The following is a 23,955-nucleotide window of genomic DNA, read 5'->3' as shown; positions in this document are numbered from 1 at the left end:
TTTTTTTTTTATTCTTCAGCGGAAAAAAACGTGTTTTTACTGCAGTGTAAACTTGTGGACAAGAATGACCACTTTATCCTTTTAAGATGAATTTAACAACACAATACTGAGCAGAAGAGCCGTCTGAATGTCTTTCAAATCCAGTGTATAGCAGAGAAACAATTTGTCCAGTTTTTGTATTCTTTCTTCTGTTTAGCTTGACAGAAAAGCTCTGAATCCTCTCCTCCCACACAGTCCTCTTTCCTCAGTATCAGAACTGCCTCCCAGTTCGCTCTGTTCACCTCTTCTGGCTGTCATGCATGGGTTCACAGCCAGTCATTTCTACTGTATAGGCCACTGCAGGTCAAAAGGCAAACTTATGTAAGTAAAGTCAGAGGATTTCTGCGTGTTGTCAAAATCCAGCAGGGTCCATGCTATTTTATTTTTCTGTGTGTGTGTGTATGTGTGTGTGTGTGTGTGTGTGTATTGAAAGAAAGTGGTGCTGGTCTATGCCAGCCCCTACAGATCACTGTGTTGTGCATTGTGCCTTCAGCTTGCTGTCCATCATCACACCAACAATGGTTAACTGTGTGACCCTTTTGTCTCAAGGCAATAGCCTGTGCATATGTGCGGACAGATAAGAGGCGCTACATACGCACACACAACAGAAACACAATGCAAGGCCATTTTTTAGGTAAGCGTTTCGCAAACACAAATGACCTTTTGCAACTTCTACTCTGATTCTGTCCTTGCGTCTTAAAAGTATCAAATGAACTTTTCCAAAAGGAAGAAACATGATTGCTTTTGCGATATTTTTTTTTTATATATATTTTTATATATTTATATTTCTGGAAACAAGAAGGATTAAATGATACCAAAGCTATATTTTCAGCAGCATAGCGTGGAGTCGTCCAATTCAGAGAAAAACTCACGTAGACATATCGACAACCTTGTTTAAACGATTGCAAATGCACTGAAATTCTATGACTGGCCAGGCTGATGCAATGGATTTAATTTCACTGATTTTTCTTCGTCTCAGCTTTGTGAGGAATGATTATGGCTTATTATCTGAGCCAGAAATAGCCCACATCTGTGTGCCGAGACTACAGATGACACCTCCAGCTATGCACCGCAGTTAAATTAAAAGTGTATTTTTGTAAAGTCTCAGTATTATTTAGAGAAGTGCAATAGTGGTTGTTTTGGTATCTTAATGAGTTTTATTGTAAATGAAAAAAAAAATCTGGATTAATGCACGATCTGAGTAATGAGCCAGCAGGTCAGCACGAGTGTCACACCAACTGGATGTTGTTCTCTAAAGTTTAGTTAGGCAACGCAAAGAGACGTGCCATGGTTCCCACAAGAAAACCGTCAGCAGCTTAACAAGACCTCTCATAAGAAGCATCTGTGATCAAGGTGATCTTCTGCATCCTCATTCCAAAGATTCTGGACCATCTTTTCAGGATCACCTAAAGCTTTAAGGAAATCATGGCTAGAAGATGAGCCTAGTGCCAAAAGGAGAGTTGGAATGAGAGCTTTCAGATTCAACAGCATGTTTTGACCAGCCAAGTATCCCACACGGTGATGTGACCCATGGGAAGTTTTTCCCAAAAGGCACCTTCTGAAGTTTTCACCAGTGGATTGCCAGAAAGTAAATAAAACATCCAGTGTGCCAGTGCTTGTTTCTGCTACTCTATGTGATAGACATTAAATTTGCCTAGTTTTGTCACTGAAACTATAATATATCCCAGAGTTGGTTATTAAAATACATTTATGATAAACAAAAAGATTTTAGCTTCGCATTGTGTCACTTGGAGTGGTTGAAAAGGTGATTCTATTGCGATTTTTAACAAGGCTTAAATGTGTTTTCTTCAAAATCATCTCCCGTACTTGGTGGAAAAACTGTAAATTAAAAAGCACAAAACACAAAACCATCCAATATGTACTTTGAGGGATTGTAACTCAGAAGATATTCACATTTTTAAGGTAAAATTTCACATAGTTATGTCAAAGGTAATGAAATGATTTTAATTTGAAGAAAAATGTTGATTCTAAGTTGGCTAGGTGGGAGGCACTGATTGATTTTGATTCATGAAATAATCCTTACTTATAACGTATTTGCTTCTTGAGGCCAGTTCTGCCATGCTGTCATGTTGTTCTTGTTGGAAACACCTTAAATAGACTGGATAAACGCATGCCCATAAACAGCTCATACACACAACTTTCCTTATGGATCTCTGCATTTTGTATTGGTTCCAAGTTTAAAGTCCAGATGCCTTTTTTTTTTTGCCTTTCCTCTAAAGCATACTGGCTATTGTTTTCCAGATTCCCTTAGAGTGCCATCAGAGCAAAATGTGCCCCTGGCATCACCAGCTGTAGATAAAACTACCATGAAAGCAGCTACACAAGATGTAGCCATGAAATTTTAAGTGTGTAGCTGACATCAAATAAAGGCTCAGTCTGAGCACGGCCATGAGCCAATCCTTTATCTAATAAAGAAATAATGAATACTGAGTAGGCTATTCATGGCTGAGAATGTGAACAACATGTTGACAATTGTCGTAGCTAATGTGATGCCATCACAAGTTAGTGGGTACAAAATCAGAACTGGAGACTAACTCCTATTATTTAAGTCTTAATCCAGCAAGATTTGCATTATCTTTTTTTGGTGGTATCAAAACTCTAATGCTCACCCTGGCAGCCCACCTGGACAATGAGAGAAATCCATGCAACAAAGCGAGACTAAATGAGTCTGCAAAGCTTGGTGGTTGTTCTTTATGACCTCCACGTTATTTTAAATGAGTGTTTTACAGTACACAGTGGAATGCGATGCCGTGACGATATCAAAAATCTCGATTAACACTGGTTTAAGATAACAAAGCGCCGCGAGAGTCACAATTAAGACAGTACAGTGTTGATGCACAAAAAACACAAGTTATTCATACATTCTAAAGTGCTGTGATACAAGTCTCCAACAATCACATTTGACAGGCTGCCACAAACACGATATCTCCGCAGCATGAATTTTGTTAAATTATTATTAAACCGAGGCAATAAAACTCCCAAAGAATCCCTCGTATTCATCATCCCAGAAACTGCAGAGGCAATATTTTCACATATACACGAAGATCATGAGGATGGGATATGAATCAAAAATTATAAATAGGATTTTGTTCATGTTCATACTGTCCCATTTCTTGCAGATTCCATCTTATTCAATTTCCATTTCATTCATTCAGATGACACTCTCATCCGCAACTACGAGAGCCTCAGTGAGCAGGTAGTGGTCAGATGTGTGGTCCCTGGTCAATTATCACAGATGCAAATCACATGCATAAATTTGAATGTGCCGCTCTCCAAATGAGGACTCAAAAAAACATTACTTCATCTTTTAGAGAACAAGATGGGCTTGTTTGGTTGTAGGCTTACAGTTCTTGGAATTTATAGACAGAGAATAGCTCAAAGTTCATTCATGGACTTTACTCCTGCTGTAGGTTAGCTGTACTCAGTTGTAGCTTGCTTCTCCTGTGGGATAAAAATTGTGCTTGTAATTTATCAGAACTGGCTTAAATATTTTTTGTTGTTGTTCTGTGTGTCTTCTCCATGCTGTTTAGTATTTGTCCTGTGAGAATGGAGTAACATTTACCCACTATAGATAAAAAGCAGACCATCACCATGTACAGCAGTGTTCGGTTCTTCTGGCATTTTCCATTTTTGCATCCTTACTCACAGAGATCTGACTGACAATAACTAACGTGTTCACTAAGAATATACTACACACTCAACTAATTTATCTCGTACACAGTCTGCCGAAGCATGCATGGTATGAATCTGTGTCTGGGCATGAAGCCAGTTCTAATTTAGTTGAGCCAGTGGGCAAAAAAAAGCTTTATTGGGGTTGCATCTCATATAAGGTTAGCCAAACTGGAGGTAGTCTCTCTTCGAGCGTGACGGTCCATATGTCCTGAAACAGTGAAGATGTGCAAAACCCGGTCTACAAACCGCCGTCCGTGCCTCGTCCTCTCAAGAAGGATCACCACTACAGAGTATATCCCAACACCCACAACTGCAGCTCCACCTCCAGCCAGCAAAACCACTCCAGAAATGTACATGTCATTAAGGGCTTGGCCAGGCTTTGGCATATGGTTGGCAAGGGCCAGATGCAGTAGAACCCCTCCACAAATCAACAGTGACAGCCCGGTAATTAAAACCACTAGAAGGTCGGATAAACCGCCGCTCTTTAGCATGTCGATTCGCCGTCGGCTCCGAACGCAATTCATGTCCTGCACGGCTGAGCTGAGAAGTTGTTTGAGCAGGACTCCCAAGGCTAGCAGGCACAAAGCTGTGCCCGTGCCGAGCCGCCACTCACTCGAGACGCTGGTGGTAGTCGAAAGAAGGCCGACGCCCCCGAGTCCGCAACCCAGGATGAGAATCACAGCGACACAGTAGCAGAGGACAGACTTCCCAGGATCTCTGAACCACCACAGCTCCACTTGTTCCTCTAGGATGCTGTGCTGAATCTGTGCTGGGTCTGCTGGACCATTAAGGCCCAGTTCAGGACTCCTGGCTTCCCTTGCGGGGGGAAGGTTGTCCAGCTCCGGCATTGTAGTGGTACTCCCAGCCTGCTGAAGAAGGATGCAACCACCACAACGAGGGAATGAGAATCCACAAAGTTACTTCGGTCCAATTAAATCTACCAAAGGTTACTGCAGGTCAATCAGGACAAGCAAGAGATTCCAGAAGCTTTATGAGGGAATTTGCTCAAAATTATCCAGAAATTTTCAATTTTTAGCAGATCTAAAAGGAAGTTAAATGTAATTCCCCAAAAATGTTCCAAAAAAATTTACTGAGATCAGTGTATTGTATTTTATCCACAATGGTTTGTACTCAAAAGCTCCACAAAGTTAGTTTGGATGTATTGTTCCTGAAAATTCATGGAGTTTCTTGTAGTTTTTCTTGTAGTTAACACCGGCTACAGAGGCAGATCCCAGTCATCCTTAATGCATTAGTTTCTGAATCAAAGAATCCACACATCGGCAAAAGTGTTAGTTGGTAGCAGTCACCTGGAAGACAAGACATACAGTTCATTCAGTGCTGTAGGTGGCTTCTCCAGCTCACTTAGTTAGATAACTGTCTTACTAACTAGTACATAGATTCAATTACTAACCAAACAATAAGTCACAGCACAGAAATGCATGGATAAGAAGTGCTCGTCTATCATTTCTTCCCCAAGCACAACGTGGAGAGAAGTAATAGCTTAAGTTTCAGATCAATTCAATTCAATTGAATCTACACAGCACCAAATCGCAACAACAGTCACTTCAAGGTGCTCTAACCACCCACGTTCAACAGTGTCTGGCTAAGCACAGGCTTATATACGAAGACTTTTTGACTTCTGTTGCTTCCTTCTTGTTTTTAAGGGTCTCTTTGTTTTCCGCACCCTGAAGGATGTGATCAGTACAAGATAAGTTAAAGAAAAACTTCAGACCAGCTAAAAATCCTCTGCGTGCTGAGCTCCAGAGATTGAAGTTCTTTGCCTCCACCAACAAGTTTGTTTTTTGTTTCTGCTCTTTTATTTTCTGACACTGTGTGAAACCTGAGAAGCAACAAGCACAAACCGTGTTATTCAGCTCGGTGTCAAGTTTCTCTTTAAAATTTTTACGTTTGTGTATATTTTGCAGCGACGGATAAAAAGCAGCCAAATTAAAGACACGTACACACACGTATACACACAAAGTTTCTACGTAAAAAAAAACTTGGTGTGCTGACACCGGCAACCTTTTCTTTCTCTCGTTATCACTATGGTAATGAGTTGCCACTACAGAGGCGGCTGGATAAAAGGAGCATCAGCTGTCGATAGAATAAACAATTCCTATCCACGCGCACACACAGAAAATCAAACAGCTAATCCACAAATGTAAATTTTCGTTCTTTTCATCCTTCCAAACAGACACCCACACAGCCTCACTTGACGAATCTTTCTATTACCTTGAGTCCAGTAAATCTTCTTTCCCTTCCTCACATGCACCGTTAACACAAATTGGAGTAAACCCCCCAAATCACCACCACCCCTTTATTTAACCGTCGTGCTGACCTCAGCACATTTAGCGTCCACACTGTAGTTTGTAACCTCTTCACACACCCGTAACACAGTCATGTAAACAAACAGCAAGCAAACAACCTCAAGGTTATGGCTCTCCACAGCTTGTCTTTCAAAAAAACCAAAAAACTGTCTGCGGCTTTATTTCTATCAAAGTCACAGGCCCACACTGTCCAACAGAAGCTGACAGTAGTCACAGTTTGTCCTCAGCGGTCGTGGATCCCAATTGAAATTGAAATCGCATCTTTGAATTCCCCACACGCACACAGACACAGACACACACACACGCTGTTTGGAAAAGACTAAACAAACATGCAAGATCACATTTTTTCTCAGTATGGACAGGTACCGCCTTGTATCGAGGTGGAGCAGTTATACCGTGACACGGGGAGATATGAGTTGCATACACAAGGTGTGAAATGAAGACTGAGGTAATTACAGCCGAGGAGGAGGGTGTTTATTGGCAACATGCTGTTCTGGAAGCTTTTCACATCCTGTATCTGGTGGAGTGCTGTGTCAGTATGTGCGCACGCGTGCATGTGTGTGTGTGTGTGTGTGGTTGGCTTTTTTACAGTTGTAGATAAGTAGTTGAAATGCTATAAAAAGAACATGTGAGTTATCATGTTTAATCATATGATAAGCCTGTGCATGTTTCACTGAGTATCTGCATTTGTTTTTGCATATGTGCACGTGTGTGTCTCTGTGCGTGCACCTGTGCATGTATGTTGAGTCACTAATTAATCCCATCTGATTTGAGCTCAGTGTCACTGACAGGTGAGGCCAAAAACACAGCACAGTCACTGAGATGAAGAAACATATGGTTTAAGGTGAAAAAAGAAAGACGCTACAACGCCACCCAAAGCTGTGAAACTAACCCTTTGATCCCTGCTGAACTCGTTTATGAGACATTATTTATACTCTTTCGTTAAGCTCCTAGTAACATGAAGTGCGCGATCGAACAGGGCGACAGAGCGACAGAGTGAGAGGCAGCGGCACGTGACACGAGATGAAACTGAACCCTCGATGACGCGAGTATATCTCACTTCATGTTCTGTTTTTCGCAGTCGAATCCCCACAGAGACAAAACACAGAGACAGAACTGCTGGGCTGTGTCTGCCTTTCTTCTTTTTATCACTTATATGACCTCTAAACCCTGTCATATCATTCGTGTCTTATTGGCCTCATAAATATCTCCACAAAAGCACTGACTCACTGCCTAACTCTGTGCTGGCCTCCTTTTAAGAAATAGAAAAGAAGTAGAGAGGCACAAATAATTTACACAAACACATTATTCGGTTTTTCCACTGTGCTCTGCTCAAGTCGGTAATGTCAAAAGTTGACTTTTTTTTCTTTAGTAAAAGCTTGAAATAATCTTTGGTTGTCAGTCTGAAACCTTGATACAGTCTGACACAGATTGTGAATGAGGTAGGGCCATCTCCTCGTGGAGAAAAAATTCAAAAAGATTTTGCGGCACTGCTGTTGCCCAAAGTCATCTTCATCCCACTGTTTTACACCCGTGCGCTAAAACCTTCAGTGCACCAAGTCTAACAATGAATCTTCACACCTTTAGCCGTCGATTCACACTCCCACAACTCTTGGCATATTCATAAAATATAGATCCGCAGATGCACTACTGCCGCTGACTGTAAAACTCAAGTGAGGCTGAGTTGACAAGCAGCATTATTGACAATCTGCTTCATCCCTTCATTTGGACTGACAATCCCGGCATTTGTCATGACCTATGAATGTGGCAGGTACTTGCATATCAAAAATGTGCTGATTATAAATCAGCACATCTTGATGTCTAAAGTAGCTTATAAAAGCATTTGAAAGCTACTCTAGTGATTATTATTCCAATTTATCAGAAGACAGTGTCTGAAGACAACCGTAGATGGCTGTCTTTTAAGTGACAGGAATAATAAGTGTGTCATGGACACTCAGCTCTGCAGAAGTACTGAAATGATTGAAATGGGCTGACACTACCAGTAAAAACTTTCTCTGTACTGCTAATGCAACCAAAAGTTAATTAAAGTCATTAGAAATCCCAAAGACACTGTAATTGTAAACCCTGCACACAGAGTATCATCCTCTTTCTCTTTCGCTCTCTACGTCTCTGCTACGTTTTCAGCCCACAAGGTCACAAGAGGAGCTGTGCTTTAGAGTAAAATACAATATACCTCACTCCAATTACCTGGGAAGCTTTGGGACTCCGGTATTCCCGCCTCTGTTATGTTGGCCAGCTGAATTCATTTCACCGGCCATTAGTGCTTCGTTTTACTGTTGATGAGGGGTTCTTTTTAAAGTTGGATGTCAGGATATCGTATGCTAATCAGAGTGCCAGTCAGCAGAGTTTGATAGAAGACAGCAAAAGCATCCAAAGAAAGTGAAGTAGGCAAAATTTTGCTTATTTTAAAAATACAAAGAAAGAAAGAAAAATGCAGGGACTCAGGTGGGAGAATGAAAGCGCAATAACCCCAAAATGAAGTGGATGTTTGAGTGCTTGGCAAAGGTGCAGTGCAGAACGTGGTAGCTTACAGCAGATAAAAGCATGCGTTGACATCCAGGGAAGCTCGGACTGGAATGCAATGCGTATTACGTTTTGACAGTCAGGGGAAAAAAAGAGAAAACAGCTTTATTCGGGTAAGCACAACACAATGAGAAGTGGCTTGTATGCTGTTTAAAAAAAAGCTGATATATTGTTTGCCAGGCTATTGCAACTTCTGTGAATTCATTCTGGAGCACACAGACTGGAGGGGAAGAGGAAGTTTGGGGCTCAAAACCAAACTTGTTGTGCTGAAGCCTTTCCTTCAGTATTTGCAGTTCATTTGCTTTCCTCTAAATTATGTTCACTATATTTAGAGGTTTTGTTTTCAATCTTCACACCCTCTTACTGCACAAATGTAGAACAAGGCATCAGTGCCAAATAATCAAAGCAAAAATATGTCAGAAAAAAAGATAGATCCTTCTGCTCCTGCTGCTGAATTTCCTGCTGTGTGCATTTTTTATCTGAGGACGGCGGGACGGGCTGAAGGGGAGTCCATGGGAGATTAGACGATGTGTTGCCGTGGTGACAAAGCAATGCTGTACTTCCTGTCTCCCCCCCCTTTTACACTCGCACCCACCCACTTCTCCTCTAGTCAGGCGTTGATTCTCTTGGCGTCCCCACGGGCGAAGAGAGGGGTCAGGGTTGGCTCCATCTGTCTATGTGATGGGCATCGGTGCCAAGCGCCACGGGGGCTGGAGGGAGAGGAAAGAAGGCTTGTGCGGAGTGGGAGGGTAACGGATGTTTCTGAGCAGTCATCTGGGACTCCGAATGGGGCTGAAACTGGGCCTGGGGAGTGGGAAAGGGGTTCAGGGAAGTGGATTGGGGATAAGGGCGTTAGAAGCAAAGGGACAGAGGGAAAGGCTAGGGGCTAAGGAGAGTGCTGAGACTTCACTGTTGTTCCTGGTATAACAAAGGTGGCTGGCAAAGAAGAATGATGCTGAATAGGTCTTTATGCAGGCAAGCTGGATCTTTCGTCTGTTCTCTAGTCACAATGGACAGGCAAGGCACTCGGGGAGCCTCGCTGTGTGAGACAACCAGTGATGAGACAATGGCCGAGTCAGTATTACTGTCCTCACCCTGCCAGGCATCACAAGGGAAAACCTAAGAGAAAAAGAAAAGACTTTTACGGGAGCTGCACATACTGTTCTTTAACCTTAAAGCGCTTACATGTTCATTCCTCTCCTGTTCTGCCACTGAAATCCAGCTTCTATCCCTCTAACGGCAAGCAAATCACTGTGTTCAAATGTTAAAGATGCTTCAAGTCTACAAACCGATGTGTGATCGTCAAACTGATTAACGAGCTTAATTAAAATCTTGCACATTATCAAGGAACGGTATACCCAGATGAGCCCCCGCAACGCCGCAACCAGAACCATGTTTCTTTTTCAGAAACTAATGGTTTGTTTTCAGCCACATAGGCACTGGGGTTTTAAAGATGGCAGTGTGAGTTAGATTTAACTAATTCTATAGCTGGTGGATAGACTACCATGAAATTTACTGCAGGCATTCATTTTCAGTTTGTCTGGCGCCAACCGTCAGGATGAACTTTTGGTCCCGGATGAAAAGTCTCAACAAAAGAGAAGTGGTTCAAGTACCATCTGGGATGATTTATGATGAATCTGTCGATGCCTTAAATTTTAATCTTGTGCCATTACTAATTAATTACTCAAGGTGTGATTAAGCCCAGAGGGAACACAGTGGAAGTAGTTTGATGTGATTCCTGGAGTGCTGCATCGAGAAACTGCTACAATCACACTTCAGCGTGCGACTGTACCTGGCTTCGGGACTTTTGGGGTGGACAGGGACATTAATCTAAGTGGTAAGAACAAATGTGAATGGATTGCAGTATTTGTGATTAAGGAAAAAGTGGTTTAATACCAGATATGTTACTGCAAAACAATGTTTCTCGATTGGATTTCTCCATCAGCTGCCACAAATGTCATCCAAATGACCGTGTACGTGGTCGGTAGCTATGTATAACAAACAGATCCTTACCATCCTCTGTCCATCTTGAATGTATTGTGTCTCAAAGTAAAATGGAGATAATTATGCATGGCTTCTTGTCTTGATTATTTGTTATCCCTCATTCCTCTGCCTGAGCAAATCATCCGTGCATCGCCTACAAATGATCCGGAATGCCTCTTTCACGCACCAGGTCCCATGGGATATAGATTTTGTCTTCCTTACACTGGTTCCCCCTAAAGTTTACGCTTCAGTTAAAACTTTTGGTAAGCCCTTTCAGAGCCCTCCATGGTCAGATAACTCTGTATGTCAGTGAATTACTACAACCAAACATAACATCTTGATCCCTGAGGTCTGTGATCAATAACTGCTGACTGCACCTAGATCCAGGTTAAAGACAAAAAATGGTGACCGTGCTTTTGAGGTTGTGGCTCTCTCATACCACAATACCAGCATTCATTTTAGATTTAAGTTCCTTGTTGTATCACATTGACATTATGATTATTAAAGCTCTTCACTTTTTTATAATCCATTTAACTGGGCTCCTTTTTTAGCATAATCTTCTACCTTTATGGGCTATTGAGCTACACGTTTCTGATGTTTTGGCAGCTATACCGCAGTGATTTCCAAACTTTTAGGATGAATAAGTTGTTGTTTTCTTACTCCATCTATTGTCAGAAACTTTGGCTAATTGCCAACCCCTTCTACATTAATGGCCTTCCCAACTGCTCCACCTGCACTTTGTTGCTAATTAGCTAGCGTTAATATGGCTAACGTGAAAATGTGTCGACATTGCAATCTGATGCATTAGGCAGCTTCACAGAGCAGCTAGTGTGGCTGCAGACCTTCAGTTGTAAGCGATATTAATATTTTTAGATACTTTAAACTTCCCATCCCCATTCTCCTCCTTACCCACTGCCTCATCTCAGGTGATTTTCTTCCTTCCCAAATGAGCTTTATGGCACAATATTACCCTGACTGGCACGACCAGCCAAGACCTTCCCCCCTGACACTTTATCCACAACCAAGCACACACATTCATCCCCATCTGCTTTCTTCACACTCTTCCTTATCTCCATAGCTTTACATACGTTTCCTCCCTTTTTTCTATGCCTCTCATATCGTTCTCTGTGTCACTACCAGTGCTCCTCTGTATGGCTACTTCTTATCTTTTCTGTCTGCTCGGGTATTGGGGTGTTATGAAGGCAGAGATGTGCATGGGGTGTGGAGGGGGGATTACTCACAGAGGTCCCTCTGGATTCAGGTAAAAGCCTGTTTGACTCAAAGCCCCATGCAAACATGTGTCATGCACACACCTACCTGGGCCCTTTTCCCTGTTTTGGTGTTTACATTGTTTTCTCCTTGAAATTCTGATGCTATTCTCCCTTCAATCATTCTTGTATTCACATCCCATCATTCCCAACATTAAAAAATATGCCAATTCATCAGCCTCGGTAAAACTGCTGAGTATTGTTAATCCCCAACGCGAACACGTGTTAACAATCAAAGCCAAAACTCGATTTGCACACATTTGTTATCTGGAATATGGTGTTCCTCTCTTTTTAAATAGACTTCTTCCTCTCACTGGAAACACTGCTGTTGACAAAAATGTAGACCAGTCTAATTCAGCTTAGCAGAGGCTCTGGATCTCATTCAGCCGGTACGATGGGAGCCAAATGGGGCTTTTAAACACTGAGCGCAATTCAAAATGGCTCGAATATTTCTGCTTCCGTCGAACTGGCTCCTTTACCATGACTCCAGAAATCCAGATTTTTTTTTCTTTCTTTCTCTTTTTTTTTGAAAGTTGAAGGAAATTAACTGAATGACGTGCATAATGATAAAGTTGTGTAATAACCCTCGGTCCCCGAAGTGGAGGAGTGTTGATTAAAAACGAAAAAGAAAAAAGGAAGAACCTCTGTCCAGCCGGTTGCTTTCCCTTGTCATGCACAGCTGCAATATTAAAACGCTAATCAAATCACCAATTAACATGCTGGTCCCCTTCTGCTTCACTCCCGCTGACGATGGGAAAGGCTCACCCCCACCTCCCCATCTTCTGTCTTTGTTTATTTTAACCCTGACCCTTTCCTCTTGTGGGTTTTAAAGGTGATTTTCAACATATTTTAATTTGATATTGGCTGTCTGGTGATGATAATTGTAATGAATGAGATGGCTGTCTCAGTGTCTGACTATTTCCTCACTACCTGAACTGATGTCTCCATCCTGCAGCTGCACGTTGTGGCTGAACTTTTAATACAGATTTTTAGTCTTAGGTGACAGGAATTTTTTTTGACACCTATGTTCCCCGGAGGATGAAACCTAACAACTATAATGAGCTCCCAACTTTCTCTGTAGCGCCTATATGAGGAGGACACCTGCGGTTAAGTGAGATGTTCTAATGACTATTGTATCGATAAGATTGAAAAAACACTGATGCCCCCACACTTTTATATGCTTAACATGAAACTAGAGCGAGCAGCTTGCTATAATGTTTATATATATCACAGACAGAGAGCCAGCAAGCAAACTGATACATGCCACAGTATTGATAAAGTTTCAAAAATCTCTCCCCATGCTCTCCTTCATCTCCTCTTCCCCTCACTCCCTTACCAGTCACAACAGATGGCTACCCCTCCTCCGAGCCCGGTTCTGCCTGAGGGTATCTTCCTGTTAAAATGGATCTTTGTCTTCCCACTGTCGCAAAATACTTCCTCCTATGAGATTGTCCGATCATTGGCTCTTTATTTTATTACATAAATTGTACTTGGGCTTGATCTGTAACTTCTTGGAGTCTCTACTGCTCGCAAGTACCTGGAAAGCAAATAACCTTCCCATCACTGTCGGGTTTCTTTAATAGCACCGTTCTAGCAATAATAAACACATGTTAATGTGTTAACCAGTTAAAAACAATGACGCAAGTGCTAAAACACCAACATGTTAGCAGCGGATTTAAAGCTGCAGTGCTGATCACAAAGGGAAAAGCAGCCCGTGGATCTACAGCGGCTTCATCAAGCTTAAACATGCCTCTTTGTCAATTCAGTCTGTTATAGAAATAAATAACTGATTAATTCATATATAATGCCAGCAAGCTCCAGCGTAGACTGCACTAACAACATGGTATTTTTTTTATAAGCTGCGTAAGTGAAAACCTGAATCAAGTTTGGAAATGCTATAAGTCTCATCTTTTAAAAAGGTGGGACCTCCCACTGATGAGACAAAAGTGGATCCTGCCAACATGATGTGAAGGTTTCAGTGGGAGAAACTGGTAAGGAATACAGGATGCTGACACTCAGCTATGTCTGTGTGTGCAGTAAGCATTTTCTCACTGATAAGTTAGAAATCAAAGTGTCATTTTAAGCTTACTGTATTTCTGCAGGTTAAGCTGAAGCATTTTTGACATTATTCAGCTTGTGTTACAGACGTTTTTCAGAATGATACGAGTGACACTGTTTTGACTGCAAGTGCCTGCGCTAACCACAGCAGAATGCTTATATAGCTAACATTAACTACCAGCAAAGATTGCCAAAATAATCCCCTGATGTGGTGAAATCTAATATTTTTAGCCAGCCAGTCATTTTGCGAGTGATTCAGTCCTTGATTGTGGTGCCCGCTGTTCTCCCCTCCAGCGGAGGTGGCGTTCAGAGGTAAAGCACTATCTCTACAAGCTGCCGGTATGGATGTATAGATGTAAAAACAATCTTGTGCAAACAGCTTAAAGTTATGATCGTCAATTTGATGCAAGTACAAAAGGAAGAATCACCTTTTCTGAACACAGTCTGGCAGTTTAGCCTCATCTCACCCCTTTATGGAATTCATTATGCTGACTGATGGATGTGTATTATACCCAGGGACAGGAGTGGATGTAGTCATTACAGCTGCTACCGATGCCACACTACATACCTGACTGTGTGCATCTGCTGACGGTGGAGAAAGGGGGATATTTAAGATTCTTGTCTGATACTCTCTACTCTGATTTGTGTGTTGTCTCAAAGCCAACACACAAACACATACAAAAAATGCACCCTGTGTTGCACGGTTATCCACAGACTCAATCACTGACTCACTTTGTTTTCTCCTTCTTTCATCCTGCACTCTGTGTTGACTTCAGGCTCTTTCTTAACGAAGTCTATCACATGTTGTTTTCAGCCTGACTTGTTTTTAAGAGTTAGACCTCATCTTAAATGATCCTTAAAGTGCTTTCGGTGTAGAGAGACTGACAGTCTGCATGTAACCTCGGCTCATTTAGATGCCCTGCCATGATTCATCTTCGGCCTTTAGATTAGTACCAGCAGATCAAGAGGTTATGAGCAAAACAGCAGGGGTCATGCCTGGACAGTCTATTGATCTGTTGCAATTGCAAAGGCTTGAATACAGCTACAACACTCCCTTTCTATGTGGTTTATGGATTTTCCACAATGCAGTAAAACTGATAGCTGAGTATATGACAGCAGCCCTATGAAGTGATGATCTACAGTGTATCTGAAGCCCTGTGTGTTTGATAACTGTGGACCAGCCTACCAGAGCAAAGGTTAGTGGGTATGGCATAATGTCAATATGTTTTACTTCCTTGTTTTCCTCAGTGTAAAATAGACAATTTATTCTTCCAGGAAAGTCCAGAAAGCATACAAGCATGACAATGCAACTATTGTGGGAAAGGTGACACCAATATCCAGGCACCCTACATCTACATACAATGGATTTCTTTAAGAAGTCATGCTTACATCTATCATAAGATAGATAGATAGATAGATAGATAGATAGATAGATAGATAGATAGATAGATAGATAGATAGATAGATAGATAGATAGATTTAGGCTTTTAGTTAAGTCCTTACAAAAGCCAAGAGAGAAAAACATTTTTAAAAAGAGACACGGATACTGACCTTTATATGATAACACTTTAACAGTTTAGTATAAAACTTACTAAATTGTTAATTTTTTTTTTAAATAAAGGTGCTATGTCAGTGACACCAGCCTGCACTACTGCGCAGACGAGCGCTATTATCACTATTATTATTACTGATCGACAGTGACGTTCTTTTATAATCCTTTTTATAATACTGCTGTTCATTCGGGAATAAAGGAACGCGAATAACGTAGCAGTTACAAAAACTCGCATGTAAGTTTTAAATAAATCGGATTTAAGAAAAAAAGCCCTTTGTTGATAAAAAGTTGAAACTCCTCTGTGTTTGGAGCTTGTTTATTAGAAGCCACTCTTACCTGTGCGCTAAGCTGTTCACACTGAATGCTTTCAGCTCCGCGCAGTAGCTGCGCTCGATTTCTTTTCAGTAATTCCCAGCTCGTTGTCCAGATCATCAAAGTCCCACAGCCGTATGTCGCCGCATACCTTCAGCCGTCTTTTGGATGAGAGGGTCCAGAGCAATGAAGGTGCCGTGAGTGCCGCGCTTCCCCCCCTTTCGCCCGCTCTCGGTGAAAGCCCACAGTCTCTCTGCCTCTCCACCGGACGGACTTCCCCCGTTTAATGCAGGTGTGGCCGCGCACGGCGACAGGGGACGCCGATGGGAGGGGACAGAGAGTCAGCGAATCGACCTCCGCACTGCCGTGGGTCCCCAGAGGGAAACCAGCACATGAAACGAAGGACGGCTGCTCCTGATAAATAAAAGATTCACTGTGATTGTGGTGGAGGGCTGTCAGGTTTACAGAGCACTATTGGTTTAACCCTTCCAGTCCACAAGGAGGCGAAAAGTCTGCTGATCAATAGATTAATCAATAACTGTAGCTAGTGTTAACAGATTGATATAATATTAATCTAACTGATTAACATTAGGGCTATAAGGCGGTGCACTTGTTGTTTTTCTGCCATTCATCACTTAGCAGTGACATAACGTGATTGATTCTTAGACAGAAAGCAAATTTCTGAGCAATTTCTATTGCTGCTCCTGTGGAACTCTCCATCATGCTGATGTTTGTGCGCTATTGAGCGCTTTAATAGATTGTTTTAGCAACTGCGTCTGTGATAGGCTCCGTTGGTCTTCATAGAAAAACAATTTCTGTTGTGTTTCCCATGTATCCAGCCTATATAAGTTTAAATCCATACCTATTCTTATAACGTGTTTGGCATATATGGATGTGTATGTGTCTGTGCCCCCCCCCCCCCCCCCCCCATCACCACAGTTTCTGCCCACAGAAACTAAAAAGACTGATTCGACCTTTCTGCTAAAGCTTGGTCAGGCTGGGAAGCTGGGATCCGATAAAAGGCCAGATCTGTGTAGTTTATTGCCATGCAAAATTATTATACTGTGACGTGTCCTTCTCATGTACAATTTATGCCACTTAAAGGCCCCATGAAATGACAGAGTCAAGCAAAAATAATACACTCTGGTTACAGTTTTACACCTCGAGCCAAAAACCTGCTTCACATTCTTAAATAGAAATACTACAGGTGATATGGTGCATTTACAAGTACTAAACAAATAAAGTAAGTAAGTAACATTACATTTCTATAGCATCTTTCAAGATGCATTTAAAAAAAGGATAAAAAAAATAAGATTAAAACATCCTTAAAGAAAGAAGAACGATGCTCCAATTTTATTACTTTTTATTATTTTCAAATGTTTCAGATGGCTATGCCAAAGTCCAGACAGGCAAATTCAGATTTGACCTTTGGCCTTCAGCTTTTTCACGTGTCTTGAAGTAAAACTCATTTGCCCATACTTCCAGTTTATATTCAAAGCACAACATCATTTGATTCTTCTAATAAAAGAAACTTCCAGAGCCAGAAAACTCATGTGTTTGGTTTGTGTGGACGTCTGGGAGCTACATCCACGTAGATCACATCTTACGGCACCTCTCCTCATCTGTTGATCATTTGGAGTCTGCATCATATTCACACATCTGCAGGTTTCCTTCTTGCAGCACAGTGTTCATTGCATTCGATATTTTCATCCTCTTCAGGGCCACATTCCAAAATTAGATCAAGTGCTTCATTCACAGTTAGTCACTCACGTACTGTGGTGCTACCACAGAATGTCATGTGCACGGAGAGAAGTATTATTTTTAGACCAAAGATACAGGAGCTGATTAGAGTAGATGTGTTGGATGAATACCATAGAGCAAGAGAGTGAATGTGGGAGTGGAGCTATATCCAAGGACCCTTATTATCTTTTCATCTGTACATTATACATACCTGAACATCAGACTGTGTTGCCAACACTTTGTTCAAACAAAGTTTTTGTTTGTTTTTTTTTGCATACTACTTCACAGTGAGTTGTTCCTTCTGATAAATAACCTCGTTGTGATATAACACATTGAGCATAGCATCTCTGACACAAAGGACATTATTGGGTGATTTCTTTGAGGGGGAGGGGCTTTGCCAAGAGTAACTATAATTCATTTATATCATTTGTAGCCTAGTGATGCCCCAGAAATTGGATAATACAGAAAAAAACATTTTATACCTCTTGTGGAAATAAAAACAAAAAAGAAGAGTAAAATGATTTTATTACAAACATAAAAGTGAAAACGTAGTGTCACCATCACTAATGTTCAGACATGGTGTCCTGTGATGAATTACCTCTATGGCTGCAATATTACAGTTTAGTACACTTTTATTTGTTTCCTTTTCCATTTGGCAATGTCATTCTTTGGATTAGTTCAATGTCTGATGTGTAATATGTTAGAAAGTTAGAAAAAAATCAATCTGTCTGTGCATGACACAAGCACAAATCATGTTAAAGAATAGGCCATCCATCCATGTAATTAGTCACCTATCCAGTTCAGGGTCGGTGGAGATATGGAGCCTATCCCAGCTCTCATAGGGTGAGAGGTGAGGTACACCTCGGACAGATTTCCAGTCCATCACAGGGCTAAAGCAGAGAGACAGACATAGAATTGCCAGTTAACCTTAGAAACATATCTTTAGACTGTAGACGGAAGGCACTATGCAGGCACAGGGAGAACAATCTCCACGCAGAAAGGCCCTGCCAGGATTGACCCCTAGGACCTGTGAGGCAACTGCAGATGAATGTCAGTTTTAAAACATCACATTTGACATTTTAACCAAAGTCTAGATGTGACAAGGTTTATTTATTCATTGTGCTGTTATCATGAATGCAGTTTTTTACATTTTGGTTTGATGGTGTCAGAGTAAATGGTATAATCTCACCAGAACTGGAGGGGTTCATCAAAGAGAGATTGCAACTGCTATCACTTTCATGTCACTCTAACCGGTGTATTTCCAGAGCTTAAAGTCTGACACACTGACATGGCCATGCTTAAAAAGATATTCTATACCAATACTAATAATAATAATAATAATAATAATAATAATAATATTCCAGCTAGACGGGAACATTCCCAGATGTTACTTTTTCAAAAAAACAAATATTGTAATTAGATTTTCAAAGAACTTTAGCCAGATGTTTAATAAGGTTCTTGTAAGGTCAAAAGTTTAACTAAGCTATAGCATTGCTACGAGGCAGCAGTGGCAATAACCGCACCACCCTGCCACCACCAGAAGAAATCACAAATGTATTAATATTTTAGGTTGTTTTGGGTTACACTGTCAGACCTCTGGTGCAGCTAAAGATGTTGTTTGTGTATGTGTGAGTTTCCCTTTCACTTTGGCTGTAGTAAAGAGATTTTGTTCTCTGTCTAAGGGGACAATTTACTCTTTCAGCTTATCGGGCTCCAGCTAAAAAGTGTCTGCCAAGCTGAAGTAACACTCAACTAATTTTGAAATGGATCATTCAAAAAACTAAAAATCTGTTGTTTTGCATTTCCAAATAGTGGCGCTGGGTGATGTGTTAACCCAGCACAGCACTGTGTTGCTGTTGATCCAACCAGCACACTCACTCTGGGAGGTAAAGGGGCTGTAGTGGGGGGTAACAGACAAAAACAAAAGCAGCCTATCATTTGGTTACATTAGCAGCTCTTGTTTGTTTTCGTGATACTCGGGGTTTTTTTGGGGTTTTTCTTTTCAAGCTGCATTATGCCCCCCCACCCCCCCCCCCACCCCCAAACTGAAGTAAACCAAATATCAACAATGACTGAATTTAAAGTGGCTGCCATCAAATGACTCCAGAGAGGGACGCTGGCATGTGAGAGTGAAACAAAATGTTACTGATGTAGTCTCACAGCAGTATATTTTATTCAAAGTCAAATTAAATTGCAAAAAAAGGTCACATTTCTTTTAAACACACTCAACAGCACTTTGGCACATTATATTGATTATCACATTCTCCTTTGATTGCTGCAGCGGTGTTTAGAAAGAACCTTTTTGCCATGATTTTGCAAAAACTGGACCCAAGGAGCAGATTCAGACTACTGACAAAAGGTCTAAAAGATTTATTTACAGAATAAAGTGAACTGGGAACTGGCAGGAGGTCAACAGGGCAGGAACTAATTACAACTGGTGGGCTGATGGTGATCGACAACTGGTAGTAGAAGTTTGCAAAACAGATGCTGTATTCAACTTTAAGATCTTATTTGTTAAGTTTAGGGTTTGAGGCGTTGGAGGGGTAGCAGGTGGGCAGGCTGGAATCCAAGGGAGGCGGAGGAGGTTTGATGGATTATGGGCAGGCAGGTGAGCGACAAAAGAGCCCATGTTTCCGCAGTGATCGACTAGCTTCCATGTGCATAAGAGGTAAGAGGGCAGCTCTGATCTTCAGACTCCTTGATGGAAAACAGGTAAGTACTATGGAAACAAATCACGAACTCAAGGAAGGGAAGCAGGAAAGGCTACTGAAATACACTAGGACAAGCACTAACCAGGAAGAGCAAAGTTACCACTGTTGTGGAAACAACAATTTGGTCTTTAAATAGCATGTGCTGTTAAGACACTGCAATGCAGGTGCATGTGTGCAAGCCTAGAACAGGGCAACACCATTCATAGGTGGAGGCACAGATGATCAACTCACATTCACAGGGAGAGAGAGAGACAGAGAGTGAACAAGAAAGAAAAAAGGAAAAAAACTCCTTTTTTATCAATGATCTGGGCGGGAGGCAGGCGTCAGCTGGAGGGCACAGGGGATTGGAAGAGACTGGCTTTAGTTGTGAAACACGGAAGGCTGGGTGATTTTTCATGGATGAGAGGCAGCAAAGAAAGGCAGCAAAACAATATCTCTGAAGGACAATCAAACATTCTGACTTGGAACATTTAGCAGGGCCCAGGTCCTCTTCCTGTTAGCAAGATGGCAAGATTTTCATCAGCAGTCCAAAGAAGGGCTTGGTCTCCAAATACTGCTACTTCACGGGGTGGCTGGAGTCTTTGTCAGCAATGTTAAGCGAGAGACAGGGTACACCCTGGACAGGTCAGTAACCTGTCATGGCGCTAACTGGTAGAAGAGGTGAGCATATTCAATCCATCATAATGAGATCTCCACGGGGAAGTGTTTGAGAAAAGCAGAGAGCAGTTTTAGTTCTTGATTTGTCCAATAGAGTCGAGTGACAGCCAGAGGTCAAACAAACATTATCACCCAAAGCTTCACTAAAGCTTTTCTAAACTTGGGCAATAAACAGAAACCCTATTGGAGACTGTCATGCTTGCCAGTTACTACAGGTCCCAGCACACACACAGACATATGAGGATGACTCAGTTCAAGTTTCTTTATTTACAGTGATTCATCTTTTCAAACTATAACATCCCAGATCAGGGCTCCAGCTGTCCTACCACCAAACTCAGCATCAGCTCTCATTCTTCTCTTCCCAGGTGCTGGTGCGCTACTGAAATAAGGGAGGTGAGATTAGGCAATTATTGTCAGCTGTCCTTCAGCCTCCCCTGCACCTGAGCCATAGACCACACCCCGCCACATAGACTATGCCTTAAGAGATGCTGTGTAACCTGAGCACATGACTTACTCAGTTGAGCAGTTTAAGAAGCGGTGGGTAGCTTTGGTAAAGTTGTAAATGGCTGTGCGTCCTTCAGATGGGAGCAGAGGAGCTAGAGTCATATGTAAGATGGCGATCGATGTGGAATGGATAGTGGTTCCAAATGACCTGCAGGTGGTTGTGTGCCACCTTTATTACTAGAATATACAGTGCATGCCAAAACATATTCTGTTCCATCATTGTCTACTGAGGACAGTGTTGGGGAGTAACGGAATACATGTACCGCTGTTACGTATTTAAAATACAAAATATGAGTAACTGTATTCCGTTACAGTTACCGTTTAAAAAGGTGGTATTTAGAATACAGTTACTTTGTTGAAATAAATGGATTACACAGCGGTACTTCCTTGTTTCATATGGTGGGGGTCAGGACTGTTTGGGTTTTGTTTGACAGCTACGTTCTGTTGTTCCAGCGGCAGCGTTATGGTTGCCATGGTTACAGGGTGACGCTCTCTCTCTCTTTCTGTGTTTCCTGGGTGAGAGAGCGCTTTTTTGTTGTTGTTGTGCTAAGCTAATAAGCAGAATGCTACAGGTATAGCTCTAAAGAATGTAGCATCATAGGCAGTGTAGTCCGTGCTGCAGGGAGAATGGACTGCCATACCCGTTATGTGTCTGTGAGCGAGGGAGGGAGAAAAAGTATGAGCTGTCATCGAGCAAAAACGGGAGCTGGAAGCATGTAAATATAATAATAACCACTGCAGCCAAGAAGAGTGCCTGACGAGCCCAGTTGTAAGTAAGCTATTAAGACTCGACTGTAGGCTGTGTTCGTGTTTTCCTCCGAAACAATAAGTTCCGTTGGAGCAGCCTTTCAACACCTCTCTCTGTCTCTCGCAAGCAAACTTGACCCAGACAACAAAGTAAAGCTAGTTTTCGGCTACAAGCCCAACATGGAACCCGACGTATTAGCCAGAGGTCCCTTTAATACGGTTCGCAGCCGCGAACCTTCAGTAACAGTAATAAATCACAGCAATAGTACATTCACGTAGTTGTAAACAGCATGATAATATATTAAGTAATCCAAAGTATTCAGAATACGTTACTCTCATTGAGTAACGTAACGGAATACGTTACAGAATACATTTTGGGGCATGTATTCTGTATTCTGTAATGGAATACATTTTAAAAGTAACCTTCCCAACACTGACCGAGGGCCATCAAAAAGAACATTTTAATGATGAAACGATTCAGCTTACCTTGGGGTGGCATGCAAATTTAGCAGTGTGGACTAAGCAAATTACCTGCAAGTGCACAGAAGCACAGCACACCTGGGGGGATGGGTGCAGGGTTCAGGTCAGTTTGGAGCCTGCAGATAACTATCGGGACAGAGCATCAGGTTTGACATTTCGTGAACTAGAGCAATAGGTTATGAAAGTGAAGCAAATAGTTTGTTTGGCATTTAGGTAATTGGCGTGAAAGAGGGAAACATTTATCAGTGGCAATCTGGCTGCAGCATTGACCACTGAAAGAAATTTGTAAACCTCAGAAACCATTGCAGCTGTTTACAAGATGCATGAGGAACAAGCCAATCAGTGACTGCTTTTAGCTTTTCTGGATCCGTCTTCACCTTTATTAGGACCCAGGAATGACAGAGCTGATGTGAAACTCATATTTTTCAGGCTTCACAAACAAGTTTGTTTCCAAGAGTCTCTTGAAGCAAAGTCTGACATGTCTTTGGCGTTTGGTGGAGTCTTAGAAAATCAAAATGTCTAAAAATGTTCAGGATGTCTCTCACAGCACATTTTTCTGGACCTGAAAGACAGTGGGAGCATTAGTGAGCCCAAAGGGTAGAACCAGATATTCAAACTAAACAAGAGAAGTACAAAGTGCAGTTTTCCATTCATCCTCTTTCCTGATCTGGACATAACTATAAGCAATAGCAGTAGCAAAGGTCTACTTTAGTGAAAGCTCTGGTGCAATGTGAGCTCAAAAGTGGATGTGATTAATAGGAATGAATACTTGTTTTCTACTGCGATCTGATTTAGTCCTTAATAATCAATAGAAGGTCTGGGAATCTTGTCTCAGACTCTGCACCTACCAGGGAAGAGGACAGATGAATTATACCAGCTTCGAGTTAATATTTTCTTCTCCGTGACCTCTCTCTCGGGATGAGAGAGGTTATATAGCTTACTGGAGAGAAGACGAGATCTACTGTGTATTTGTTTGGTGTGGAGGGAGTGACAGAGCCTTCTCTTTATTGAATACTGGACCCAAGTCGTGGTATGCCTTCGGAAATAGAGAAAGATCAGGATGTGTTTGTTTGGGTCTCTTCAGCTCTTTTGATCAATATGTCACACAGGCAGTTATTATTAATAAAAATCTTTGGTTCATCTCAAGATGACAATTTTTCTTTTATCTGATCATTTAGGGAGGGGCTTTTTCCTTCCCAACCAGTTTAGGCAGCCATAACTCAAAATAAGGAGAAATCTGAGAATTCTTATTACCTTTCAGAAGATTCAATAAAAAGCAGGTCAAAAACTAAATTAGGCATAGCTGACAGATTCGGTGAGGTAAGTGATTATATAGGCTT

The 23,955-nt window shown here is 41.7% G+C and overlaps 1 protein-coding gene across 3 annotated transcripts; it reads right to left on the bottom strand.

The window, feature by feature from the left end:
• Positions 1 to 435: 435 nt before the first annotated feature.
• tmem125a (transmembrane protein 125a) lies at positions 436 to 16,198 on the bottom strand. 3 transcript variants are annotated; one of them, XM_085137643.1, is made up of 3 exons: positions 15,801 to 16,198; positions 8,268 to 9,722; positions 436 to 5,039 (listed from the first exon to the last, which is right to left on the bottom strand). In XM_085137643.1, exon 3 carries the CDS (start codon positions 4,578 to 4,580, stop codon positions 3,882 to 3,884), a length of 699 nt encoding a protein of 232 aa, XP_084993769.1. In that variant the 5' UTR covers positions 4,581 to 5,039; positions 8,268 to 9,722; positions 15,801 to 16,198; the 3' UTR covers positions 436 to 3,881. The 3 variants fall into 3 exon arrangements, with proteins under 3 accessions (XP_084993769.1, XP_084993770.1, XP_084993772.1); XM_085137644.1 differs by having other exon boundaries at positions 436 to 9,722; XM_085137646.1 differs by lacking the exon at positions 8,268 to 9,722.
• Between the last annotated feature and the right edge of the window lie 7,757 nt (positions 16,199 to 23,955).

The sequence above is a fragment of the Neolamprologus multifasciatus genome, chromosome 17 (genome assembly GCF_963576455.1).
Source record: "Neolamprologus multifasciatus chromosome 17, fNeoMul1.2, whole genome shotgun sequence".
NCBI classification, from domain to species: Eukaryota; Metazoa; Chordata; class Actinopteri; order Cichliformes; family Cichlidae; genus Neolamprologus; species Neolamprologus multifasciatus.
This window is presented reverse-complemented; position numbering and strand designations above follow the sequence as displayed.

Excerpts from the sequence above, each read along its gene's own strand:
- tmem125a (XM_085137644.1), bottom strand. The coding sequence starts at position 4,580 with ATGCCGGAGCTGGACAACCTTCCCCCCGCAAGGGAAGCCAGGAGTCCT.